Source organism: Coccidioides posadasii, chromosome 2 (genome assembly GCF_018416015.2).
Source record: "Coccidioides posadasii str. Silveira chromosome 2, complete sequence".
NCBI classification, from domain to species: domain Eukaryota; kingdom Fungi; phylum Ascomycota; class Eurotiomycetes; order Onygenales; family Onygenaceae; genus Coccidioides; species Coccidioides posadasii.
In genome coordinates, this window is record NC_089408.1 from 2443445 (window position 1) to 2456261 (window position 12817).

Genomic DNA, 12817 nt, shown 5'->3' on the forward strand with positions numbered 1-12817 from the left:
TTCCAGATTCTAAGTGTTTGGCTGATCTAGAGCGAAGTTAACCTTGCGCGTCACTACGTGATCCGGTTTTTGATGCTACGAGAAACACGAACTGACTAACTACTAGACCAAAAGGGAAACCCTTGCGGGAGATGGCTTTGGAAAACCTCTTACTTTCCTTAACACAGACTAACCCCGGATCACATCCCTTTGCGAATCCCGGTGCGAATGCTACAATGGCGCATATGTGTACACTGACCCCCTCGGACCCTTGCGCGTGACAAAATTTATTTGGCTAAAGGTGTAAGGCTCTCTGTCGTTCAGTCCCAGCTAACCGCCATACAGGCAGAATGTGATCTTGGATCGGCCTTTGTTTCAGGAATGGTTTGTACGGAGTACAGTGAAGCCAAGCAAGTCAAGTATTAAAGTTTTATATCACATGGACAAATGATCAAGTTCGCCGGGTGATCAAGTTTGCTGGGAAGTATGTTAGTTAGATCTGGCGGATTACCCAACCCAGGGCAGCTTTCCTAAATCCGTTTGCGTCGGGGGCATCTGCTGTGTCACTCTCCTCAGCGCCGGTCTCCAGATGCTGTACGGAGTAGTTTGCAATTGATATTGGGATCCCGTTGATGACACAAGGCGAAAGTATCTGACGATAGCAGACGCTTCCTCTTGCTCTCTTTCTTACCTTGATAAGAGAGATGGGAACGAGAGGCTTATGGAACTCGCATTTTGCCGGTACATGCGACATCTCCTCATCATTCCAATTACTCCGTACTGCTGGATTATTTACCAATAGACCGTTCAAAAAGGGAAATGGTATCGTTTTCACGATCCAAAGAGCCGTATCCTATCCCCATACGAGCGAGGCATAGTGCAGCGAATAAATTCCATCATAGCTTCGCTAGTTAGATAACTTGAAGGAATGGGAGCCAGTTTCCTTCCCCAGTCCGCTACAGTCGAATTTGGACTACGTGTACACGATCGATGTTGACGCCGAAACTTTAACTATCACTCGATGGGAGAGCATTGATGGCCTGTTACAAACTTTTCACCAGATACAGCTATTTTGCCTTGATGAGTCCCATGGACTGACGCTGGATCCACTAGCTCGCGTCACGGGCGAGATATTAGAACCTGAAGACTGAAGTCGCTGTGATACCAGGAGTCGCACTGAAAAGACTTGATATTCATCCTGGGCCGCCCACAGCGCTGAAAGAGCTACAATTCCGGATTTCCCTCAACTTTTGCTTTGTATGGCGATCTTTTATTGACAAACCAACGACTTGGCGATATCCCGTGGGGTAAATTTTCCTTGCTGGGAAGCGCCCCAAACAGACATTTTCTGCTTTCATGGATACCTTGTTGTGCTTCACAGAAGTATAAATACAAAGGCCTCAATCTCGCAGCTATTTCCAAGGCAGAATCCTTTCTTAGGATTTTTTACAAGGATGCTGCCTGTTTAATTATCCTATCACTTCAACATGTTGCTTTTGTTGAGCTCTCATTCAAGTCCATTTTATGCACTCCGGTGCTTCCCCTCATCATCAATATCTCAGCTTTGCAATGTTCTCCAGGTTTTCGTTTACTGTGCTACGTGTTATCTTCGTACTGCTGGAAAGCATCCCTCGCCCACAGGGAGCAGATGGGGATTGGTCTTCCGCCGGATATTTTGGATCAAGTTCTCCAATCCTGCACTCCCAAGGACACATTGGCACTGTCACAAGCTTCTTTTATTTTTCAAGAACGGTATTACTCATCAATTCCACAGATTTGACGGGAGCAAACGACTGGCGACAGCGGCGAAACGCAAGATCTGTGACCTTCAGGGGCATCCTGATCCCTTCACTCCATTTCCCAGGAACTCATATTGTAACTTCGCAGCTCTCGCATATGGGCCTCGCTCCTTCCAGCGACTTCCTCGACGCTACAGTGACGGAATCCTAGCGGGCTTGGGCCCCTTTCCATCCAACCCTCAGCTAACGGCGTGTTAGAAGGCGGCGACACTAGAAGGTATTGTGCAATGGCTCCTGCGTAATCTTCCCTGGATGGTTGCAGTACGGTCCGTCCGGTAGCCAATCCGGACCCCACCAAAGCTTCTTTAACGACCCATTCTCACCTTATCGTTCGCCAGCGCTTTATAAGAAACAGAGCCTTCAAATGTCAGGCGGCTCTTGGCACTCGCCAGCCGTTCAGATCCCCTAGCATTCGCATCTTCAGCTTGAGTTTTTCGCCAAATGCGCTCAGTTGCAGCTCGCCCGCTCAGAAAGCTTCTCAGCACAGCGACATTCTAATGATCTAACGATCTCTGCCTTGTGGAGTCTGGAATCCAAATGAAAGACGAGAAGGCTCGGAAATCCCTAAGTTAGTATAGTGTGCCTATTCAGGTAGTTAAAGCGTCTTCCACCGCTTGACTTGTGCTGGGAGTTTCTTGAAAAGATTCTTGGGAATACATTGGTCCGACGGCGTTACTAGTTCTTGACGCTCGCTTAGATGCAAATAGAGGCATCAGACAATAAACTGCTGCCGCGAGTTTAAGGCGACATCCTCAGCAACTCCCAGCAAGGTGACAACGGGTGCCGCCTCAGTCCCCTTCATCCTTGCGCGAGCGTGGGCGCACAGCTAGTTATAGAATCCATTCAAAGATTTCGATTTTCTTTTTTTTAACCAAATATAACATCACATCTAGACAACCCTCCTCAGCAGAGATCTGGGAAATGCCTCGAGCCACTCATATTCGCCTGAAACCGTCTCGCCACTCTTTCAATCACAATTAAGATATGCGCGTTGACCTTGATCAAGTGCCAACCTTTCCCGAAACTTAAGATACCCGAAAATACCATAACCAATGCTCGTTCTCGAAAAATCGTCTTTCATGTCGTTGTATGGAGCCCCTGATACAATCGACACAAAGTCTTGTGCTGTCCGTTCTTCCAGTGTTCTGCTTGGCAGCCCTTAGAGCAATATTGAGAAAACTTGCACCCACTGCACGTCAAAAGCGCACCGCCATTTTCAGCTTCCTTCCTCCCACAGGCGGAGCATACGCCCGCCTTTGGATTTACGGCGTCCATTGTACGGTCGGCCTCTTGCTTTGCGAACGCACGTACGGATTTCCTTGGTGGCAGACACTCAGGTTGAAATGATTTTTCGACGAAAGGTACCGAAAAACAAGGGGAAATCGCAACACGGACCGCATATTTAGACACTCGTTTCCACAGGGCAGATGCCTTTATCTGGTAGTCATCAGGGAATTTTCCTTTCCCACAAGAGCAAATTGTTTGTTGACCATTCGATACTGAGATGGGAATTTTGCCAACGATGCCATACTCGCACGACTTGGAATGTTTCCAGTCACGGCATCGCTCCACGAACACCGGAAGGGCATGTTTCCACAAGACAAACTCCTCGTCATCCACAAGGATGCACATGGGGCTTTTAATGCTCCTAAGTAGCGGGCGCAACTCTGGCATATTCTTGGCAGTCAGCGGGACCATCGCTGCATCAAGGACAACAGTCTGGTTTGTCATGTCTAGCCGAAGGCAAGCTGGGAAGATAAGGGCGTGGATTCCGCCATTGTCTCGATTATCCAAACCAAACACCGAATAACTCATTCCACCTTGCGCTCCAGTAACTTGCATGAACAAGGTGAAAAGCGAATCCTTGAACCTTGCACGCAAATTCTCACATTTAGTGGATAGCTCCATGCTTTTATCTCGTTCACTTCTCTCTTTCGCGGAAAACATGTCCGCCAGATGTGGGGTGAGCCACCCAAGTCTCAACGGATGAGATGTATTGAGGATCGGTAGGTGGTCAAGCGATATATAATGTGGGTTGCGAACGGTAGGGATTCCGTGATTCACAGACACTAAGTACAGGCTGTCAGGGCGGCGAGAGAGCAGCACCTGCGGGGCGACTGGAGCGACAAACTCGACATAGGACGATTTCCTCGCAATTCTCGTCACGCTTCCAACCATGTTTATTGGTACCGGAAGTCGCACTTGTTTGACCAATTGCCCTGAATCAAAAATGATGGCGAGTTCGAATGGCGAAATCTGCGAGATTTTGACTGCGGCCCCAGAACGCAGCATGTCTCGGGACGACTCGGCGAAGATGTCGACATGCGCAGTGATATTAGCAAGCTTTGATTCATTAGGGTCGAGAGCAGCGTGGAACTGAACGCTTGTTTCCTCTGCAACTGACTCCGTTAAACACTCCTTTGACGACTCTGACGGACCAGCCTCCCTTTCAGTGGAACCCATATTAGCGGAAAGTGACATATGACCCGACATATTTGGGCGGTACTTCGTTATAAATATATCTTTGCCAGCAATCGTAGATCGAGCTATCTCTAGCAGCATTCCAAGCTTGCCGCAAAATTTGAAGAGGGCTGCAGGAGTGCTCTTCAGCGCGAAGATAACTTTGGTTGATAGGTCTGAATACTGAAACACCAACCAAGATGGGATCATGACAGAGACAATCAATGGTGCTGTGCCATCCCACCCCTGCGGATCATCTTCGATTTTCAGCGTTAGGCTTTCGGTGTGGTTAGCCCCAGAGGTTCTCAATTTCCCGAAGCCAAGTTGAATTCCTGGGAAAATATTTTCACGCTGGTTGCGACGGCATTGCAACATGATATGAGCACTTGGACTTCCGGAGTCGACTGATGCATTCTCAAAAACTGATATCTTCCGACGCGGAACGACCATGGTGAGGCATAAGGTGGAAGGAATATTCTTCCAGTTTCGAAAAGGAGATTTCTCCTTGTAAGTTACCTCAAGAGAAGAAAGTTGGTAAGCTGGCAATTTATGCAGCCCCAATATATGGAGATGCAGATTGAGTTCCTGGATATAGTGTGGACTCATGTTCAATGTAGTATCCTCTACAATAAGTTCATAGAGGCGTGATATAAAGCTGTTCCAGTCGACAGATCCCGAACCGTGTATCAACCCGAGAATGGCAACGAGGCTTGCGCGCGTATAGTGTTTATATGGCGACCTTAAATGCTGCTCTGGGCTTTTACTTAGAGTGTTCACCCAGCTTTCGTCTTGAAACATCCTCAGATACACTCGATACATCAGCGTGGCTAGTTGTTTCGGGTCAAAGGACAGGCCAGGAACACGCTCTTCTATGCTAGGTCCACCTTTTGGTTTCAAGGGGAGTCCTAAGCTCTTCCAGAGAAGGATATACCGTGATTGGGTATTCATGGACGAGGGATCCTCCTTTTTGAGACTATTCGCTAGGTACTCAGAAAAAGAGGAGGTAGCACATGTCCCCGTCCAGTATTGGGTTGGGATCAGGCCGAACAAAAGTGCGACAGTGGAAAGATCTCCGCAAACAAGACTTTTGGCATATTGATCTACATCTCTTTCTCGGAGGACAAGCATCTCGGTCGACAGGGTCGAGGTGGGTTTAGGGCTCAGTAGAGGGCCAGCTGCAGCCAGCAAATTAAGACATCCGAGATGGTCCACCAGATTCGACGTGTCAACAATGTCAAAGCATAAAGGAGCGGGACTATTTGACGTCCGTTGTGAGTAGTCCCCAGAGTCCAGCGTGAGAGGTGTATAGCACTGTGTGCTACGGTACCACCAGGCTGGTGTGCTAGTTCCATATTCCTGGATATGCTGGAGAGTGTGGCAGAAAGCCAGGGCATCTGCATTCACAAATCGGATCGTCAACCTTCCCACAGATCTCCGAACAGCTTTGGCGTAAGCATTGAATTGAGCGGTCACCACTCGAATGATGGTGTTCGGTTCTCCTGTTGTAGGCGAATCAGGGCTTAAGGGAGACTGTTCTGAAAGCGGAGCAAAAGCAGGTGCAAGACTATAGCCAAGGATGGGATCCGTGCCATAGTGCAGGATTAGAGATTTACTCAGGGCTCCAAACATTGGGTTAAGGTTCTTGCTCTGCCTCACGCGTTCTTCGTCCGTCGCGGTTGTTCCGTTTTTCCAATAATCTTTATAAAATTTCGAGAGACCTTCAATGCCACTCGAGAAGAGAGGCGCCATTGATCGTGCCCCTGTTGTAACAATACCATCCCCTATGACATGAGCCTGTATACTTTTCGCTTTTTCTATGCCTTGCTTTAGCTGCTTCTGCTGCTCTTCAAAGGCTGAGCCATTACATGGCTGCAGGGCATAGAAGTCCCATAGTCGCATGACCTGGGAAAATGTGTAGCTATCACAAAACCGAAGGATGTGTCCATAGTTTCCGTTGTTCCATCCCTCAGCCGTACTCGCTATACCTTTCAGCCTCGACGCTTGTTCTCGGAGTAAGCCAAGAGAATCATCGTCGACTTGGAAGTGATAGTAGATATCCCAGATCCGTTTAATATTCTCACTCTTCACGTCATCAATGATGAGAGTGAAGAGGATTATATTTCGCGCTATATTATTTGACATCAGAAAATAATCCTTGGATCGCGAGGTGTAGCAAGCAGTACATACCGATGATTTCTGCTTCGATATCGCAGCAAGTTATGTCAAGGTCTCGGTCTTCTAGGCTTAGCATGGACTAAAGACACACAAATACGCTCCAGGAGAATTCTACTTGCCGCTACCTATGCCTGCATATGCGGTGAAAAGAATGCTTCGGACATCACCGCATCCCAACAATAACAGAGCAGCATCCTGGTCAGGGGGTAGGGACTGGGTGAGGCACACCGCAGGGGTGTTCCCGATTGCGTAGAAGAACGTTGTCCTCTGGATGTGAACAGGAAAAGCCATGGTCACAACAGCCAAGATGGATGGCGCTCAACCATGGCAAGGCAATAAACTATGTAGAAAGCTTCTTGAATCTTATCCAGGTCCTCGCAGCGGGAAGGTTGGTTAGCGTGATCGGCGCGCCCCGCTCTGCCTTGTGGGCCGGAGCAAGGTTTCCCCGCATCCCAACGCGCCCAAACGCGATCGCGGTCCCGACACGCACGCGAAACACGTCCATCCTACGAAAGGTCCGTTGCCAACGCCTGATCATTCAGAATAGGTTTGCTCGTTGAAACCAAACAGATCTCCGTAGCCCCAGCTTAGCAGGAAGACTCACAACCCCAACAGAAGGCTACTTGGTCTGCGCTAGAAGTGGAATGAAAATGTAATTTTCACAGTTCCTCGCTGGAAAAGCAACAGGTTGACAAAATTATAGAACGCAACAATCGCTTTTGTGGCCGTTTTCTTCCCATCAATCCGTTAGCAGTCTTGGCAGAAAATAATTTAGCGCCTTCAATTTTCAAAGTCTTGGGCTCTGGACGCTCTCATCTTGCCGCAGTGCCGGAAAAGCGAGCACCTTGTACGGAGTATATTCGCTGAGATAGCTTTCTCTCACCACACCCGTGGCAGGTCCCTTTACCATCGATTTCGGTGGAGAAGGAGTGCACTTGCGTGTTCAGATTGAACAGATTATCCAGCCAGATGGGTGGAAGCCATTCCCAATGTCAGATTAAGCCCCAAAAGAAGAGCAATATCGCCATCCACCATACCTTGATACAGCCGCGATCCTTCCAGGCGAGTCCCTGGTTTGCCATCCAAATTACATGTTGGCTCAGATACAGAAATAAGGCCATGTGTACCGCGTTCTAGCCGGCTGTCTAGGATTTTCGCTACCCCCTATACAATCTATAAAATGCGATGACAACCTTCTTTCTCTCTTTGCCGCACACAACTATCGTAAGGTGCCCAAGCCGAAGACAAGCCCTAGCTAGAAAGCAGCAATGCTTCTGTGGGCCTTATTCAAATCTGTTGATGGTGCTGTAATATCTGATATCTGCATCGTTCTTCACATCCCTAAGACCCGTCATCCCAACAGAATTCCTAGCATTGAAAGGCCTGTTAGGTGGGGATTAAACACAAGAGCCAAGTAGCTACGGATTATTGTTGCCTTTGTTCAAAGAACTTCATCCGTCATTCACATTGATTGGCCTAGGCAAGAGTCACCAGGTCAATATCTCATGCAAAATTTTGCAAGGAAACTTGTCTCGCCGATCTGTGCCTCCGGTTGCAACACACAAGAGCATTCAAGCATCTGTAATTAGAGACAGAAACTCGTAACAAGGGTGATTACTTGGTTCTTGTCTTTTAGCTCTTTTGCACCCACCCAGGGAGTTGGACGTTGGGGAAATCACCTTGTATCCAATGATAATATTCTCCTTGACTATTGTAGAGAATCAAGAAAGTAGGAAACATCCTTTAAGCGAAAGGCACCTTGCTTACCTGCTCACACCTGAGCTCCCTAAACCCTGTCTTGAAACAAATTAGAGCAGTGCCAACCATCTCATTCCATAACCTAGGAAACTATGGAATACACTCCACCCACACATTCCAGTATAGGATCCCAAATGGAGCAGAGATTTTCTTCCCAGAAAGCCTAGAAACTTACAATCCGGCCTGCCATCAGCGAGGTTCAAACCCCTTATAGGCCCCAAAAGCGAGTCCTTGGGGCCGATAACTATGTTTCAGTGTGATAGGGGTTGGACCAAATACAAGGAACGAAACGGAGCTGGATTTAGTATCCGATCATGTCAAGAACTACTCCGTATTGTTACTATCATATAGTTGTTAGGAACCGTAGACCGGGTTAGAACTGCTTTTGGCCGGAAAGGTATAACAAGGTTTACTCTAATTCCGCAGGCCATGGTCCATTCCCAGGCCGCCCCATGGAAGTGAAAGATCGAGAAAACCGTTTTAAAAAATATGGTCATTTTGCATGATGGCTTGGCTTGATGCTTTGGTAAAGCGTGATCGAGCATAATATAGGCCTCCGCCCAACCCATCCTCTGATCAGGGCCGATGCGACTGGTGATCCAGGTTATCCTGCTGCTCGCTACTTAATATCAACATTGCTACCAGCAGGACATGGGTAGAGGCTATTGTAGAACACTAAATGCATATCATCCATTCAAAATATCACCTCACACTAACCACTATCACTACTATATAAAAATGGAAATACTCCCGTCCAATGGCCATCAAAATTCCATACAAATCCAACAGACACCGAAGCTGCGTAAGGACAGCCCTGAAACCAACCAAAAAGTGAAAACCATATGCTCCTTCATATATGATACCCAGTCCGATCCTCCACCGTAAGTCCGGTTCTGTCTTGCCAGGAACAACTTTCGAAGTCGAGTCGCCGCAGGATTTTTTTTTTTTTTTTTTTTTTTTAAGTTAATTTTTTTTTCTTCCCTTAATTTTTCTTTCTTTTGCTTCAGGCGACTGCGAACAAGAATCACTGCTCCTGGCAATGAAAATAAGGAAGCAAAGGCGGAAAGAGGGCCGAGAGCAAGAGCAAAAATACCGACGGAAAGGATTGGGAAAACAAAATAAAAAAAATCCAAAAAAGCAGATCTAAGTGTGTTGCCACATGAATTGGTTGAGATGCTCTTCCAGATAGTATATGCACAAAGTTGGGGTCGGTCCTGCTGGATCTCGATGATGAAACTGGATTAGCAGACCACTGGAAAGATGGGCGAGGTCACCAACAAAAAGCTAAAGAAAAATAAAACAAAAAAGAAAAGAGAAATTCGTAGCGATGGGGTCATCATCAGTAAAGCAACATGTCTCGTAAATGGAATCAAATCTGAGCGACTGTTATGTCCACGAAAATAGGCGGAGTGATAGTTCAGTATTTATCCCGAGTGTAGAGTTTCAGATTATACACTCGATAAAGTCAGAAAAGCAGACTTCTCGAAGAGAAGAGGGTTTGGAAGGTGTATAAGCCGCCCTGTGATATCACGAGAAAAATCGTGACGATGCAAAACAAATTGTGTGAAGACTATACGCCGGTTCTTATGGAAGAACCGGGACGAAAGAGGAATGAAACTAATAAGCACATGATTCTTTCCTGGTATGTGAGCGAGGATCAGATCTATACGATCTCGGATAAATCTCGTGGTAACTGTCTTCTTGTCGGATCTTGGGCGAGTATCGGGCTCGCTCGTCTGAGAATCGTGGGTAATAATCGTCAGTTATCTCGGCAAATAACCCATCTCGACTGGTCCGTAGCTTCGGGATGGAATCATGACGCGCATGAATATCACGCGATTTCGATCGTTTTGACTTTGGTGGTGGCCGCATCATGAACGGTACGGGCTCGCGCTGAGGAGGAGATGTACTGTGAGTACGCCGATGAGAAGGATAGGGGGGATCTACCAAGACGGTTCGGTGTCGTGGAAAGTCATCATCTTCGTCCACAACCACGTGCTTGCTGCTTTTTGGTGGGGATATTTTCGGAGTACCGGGACTTGAGCTCGAGTACCCAGAGTCATACAGGTCTTTAAGTTTCGATGATTTAGTGACGATTGGATCTCCATGGCGAGATGAGACGCCTAGTGGGAGTGTCTCAGCACGGCGGATTGGAGGTGGGTCCCGTTTTTCTCGTACATGATACGTAGATGATCGTGTCGGGGGAGACATACCCAGAGTTGGAGGGATCTTTATGTTGGGGGGAGCAGACGTAGCAGTTGTGAGGCTCGGAATTGTCCGAGAAGAATGAGTTCGTTTAGGCGAAGGCTCGATTATGTCAACAGATCCGTTGCGTGAAGCACGAGGTCGCGCGGAGGAGCGGCGAGGACTATCGACATGATGTGCGTCGCGAAAGACTGAAGAGAAGGTCCAAGGCGAACCCGACGAACGACGCTCACGTTCGGCGGCCACGTCGTTCCTGGTCCGCTCGATGTATCGACGAGCATCGTTTTGAAGGGAATCATGTTTCGACGACTCCCAGTGATCAGAATATTCTCTGGGTCGAGGGTTAGGGTGCTTTGAGCGGCTTTCCCGCTTTATTTTTGGCTCAGGGAAGTCTCTGGGGCAACAGCATGATTCGTCTGAATCAGAATCATACGTAGCAGTGTGGCTATATTTGTCGGAGAGTTCTCTTCGACGCTCTTTGTCCCGGTTCTTTGCCCGGCTTGACCTGCCTGCGCGATCATCGCGTGTCTTTGTCGGCTCGCGTTTCGACTCGGACGATCTGCTCTTCTTCTTCTTTTCATCCGAATCCTTGGTGGTCTGCCGTTTCTCATACCCGTCATATTTGCTCGAACTCGACCATTGCTCATCAGCAAAGGCCATCTCCTCCTCGTAATAACGCGGGACTCTTTCTTCGTAGACTCTTCCGTTTCGGACGTCATACCCGGCAGTGCGGTGTCCGAATGACGCGGATGGGCCTCCCTTTTCCATCGCCTCTTTTCTCATTTCGGCCATGCGGGCCTTCTGATCATATTTGGCTCTCTTTGTGTCGTCTGAAAGGAGTTCGTACGCTTCCTGAACTCGTTGGAACTCATCCTGCTTCTGACTGCGGAGCGACTCATCTTTAACCTTGTCGGGGTGGCATTTCAGGACGAGTTTCCGATATGCGGTTTTGATCTCGGCTGTGGAGGCATCCTTAGACACGCCCAAGGCCGCATAAGGGTCCGGGGGGAGAGGCGATGTCATTTTCTTGGATGGATACGTGAGGATAATCCGTGTGATGAGAAGCTAGGGGTAAAAGGGGAGTGGGGGTTATAGGAGTTGACTGGACGTTCGTTTGCTTTTCGGGTTAGCGGTTGTTTGAATTGTGGTCTCGTCGGCGCGTGTGATGCTGTCAATAGAGATCCATTGTCCAAGATGGCCTTGGTCGTGGAATCATTAGTCAATCGATAGAATGGATAGGACGTATCGCTTGCAAAGCCTTAGCAGTCCTTTCCGCTTGCCGTTAATTGAGGAGAAAGAGATGATAATAAGGACAATATATAGTGGCAAGAATTGAATTGCAAGAAATGAAAGGGGCAGAGAACAGAACACTGCTGATTAAAAGATCAAATGGAAAATCGCCACCCAGCGATGGGCCGATGGGGTGAGCAAAAGGGACGTCCAGGTCCGGGGTGGGCGTATATTTATCTTTTTACACCCGAAGGCTCCTTTCAATAAGAAGAAAAGAAGGAGGATGCTGGTGAGCGAGAATGAGTGGCTCGGGTGCGCGAGGAAGAGCGAGAGCAGGAGACCCCCTGCGCCACGCTCGCTGGAGATGCTGCTGAGGTGGCCAGCAGTGAGACGGCCGTATGTTCGAGAAGCCACTCTCGAATTCGTAGGCAAGACTTTCGATTTTTAATCAGCGAAAGGGGGCAGAAGGGAGCCCTCTGCTGGTCCTTATGATTCGAGGATCGAAGGAGGGCAAACGGAAAGGGATGGGTGAGTTAATAATAATAATAATTAATCAGACTGGTGATGTCGTCGTGACAGATAGCCTGTTAGTCGTCCCCTCTCTGTCTCTCTGGGCTTTCGTGACAGGGAGCGAGTGGAACGACTGGCTGCTTGTGCTAGGGTCGCTCTCTGGTGGATCTGCATTCGGCGGTGTGGACCACGATGACTGCCGTTAACCAAGCAACAGACAACAAGGAGACCTCGAAAAGCTCCGCTCGTAAAAAAAGAGAGATAGAGAGAGAGCCACTGTGATCGAATCCGCTGAAAGGAGAGATTCGAATCGGCGGAAGTGGAAGAGAAATAAATCGACGAGGGGAATATCTCCTTGGAATTCAAAGAGAGTGTTGTCCAGTCCAACAGGGGAGGGGGGAAACAGGCTTTTTCGGTTGGGTTTGTTAGTGGCGGCTGGTTTTGAAGGAGTGAAGAAGGGCGGCAAGACGAATGTCAGTCACAGTGACAATGGATTGCACTGGCCGGCCTGGCAGTTATATTTTATAATTCTAAATAATGAGCACGGGCGGATGTTGGGGGCTCAGTCGGATGAGAAGCAACAAGGCCGACAAGGCAGAGGAATTCGAGAAGGAAATGATATAACAGAAAAGTTACCGGCCAACTACGTTTCCATGCGCCTAGAAGAAGTAAGACTTCCTGCTGGTAGAAGAAGAGGACGG

At 48.2% G+C, this 12817-nt stretch overlaps 2 protein-coding genes across 2 annotated transcripts; both read right to left on the reverse strand.

Moving 5' to 3' along the window:
- Nucleotides 1-2660: 2660 nt before the first annotated feature.
- On the reverse strand, nucleotides 2661-6704 carry D8B26_003323 (uncharacterized protein; the record flags this gene model as incomplete). The annotated part of the gene is made up of 3 exons (XM_003068415.2): nucleotides 2661-6364; nucleotides 6426-6473; nucleotides 6533-6704. The coding sequence occupies 3 exons, from the start codon at nucleotides 6702-6704 to the stop codon at nucleotides 2856-2858; spliced, it is 3729 nt and encodes a 1242-aa protein (XP_003068461.2). The 3' UTR covers nucleotides 2661-2855.
- A 3084-nt stretch (nucleotides 6705-9788) lies between these two features.
- D8B26_003324 (uncharacterized protein) lies at nucleotides 9789-11399 on the reverse strand (the record flags this gene model as incomplete). The annotated part of the gene is made up of 1 exon (XM_003068414.2): nucleotides 9789-11399. One exon carries the CDS (start codon nucleotides 11397-11399, stop codon nucleotides 9789-9791), a length of 1611 nt encoding a protein of 536 aa, XP_003068460.1.
- Nucleotides 11400-12817: the final 1418 nt, after the last annotated feature.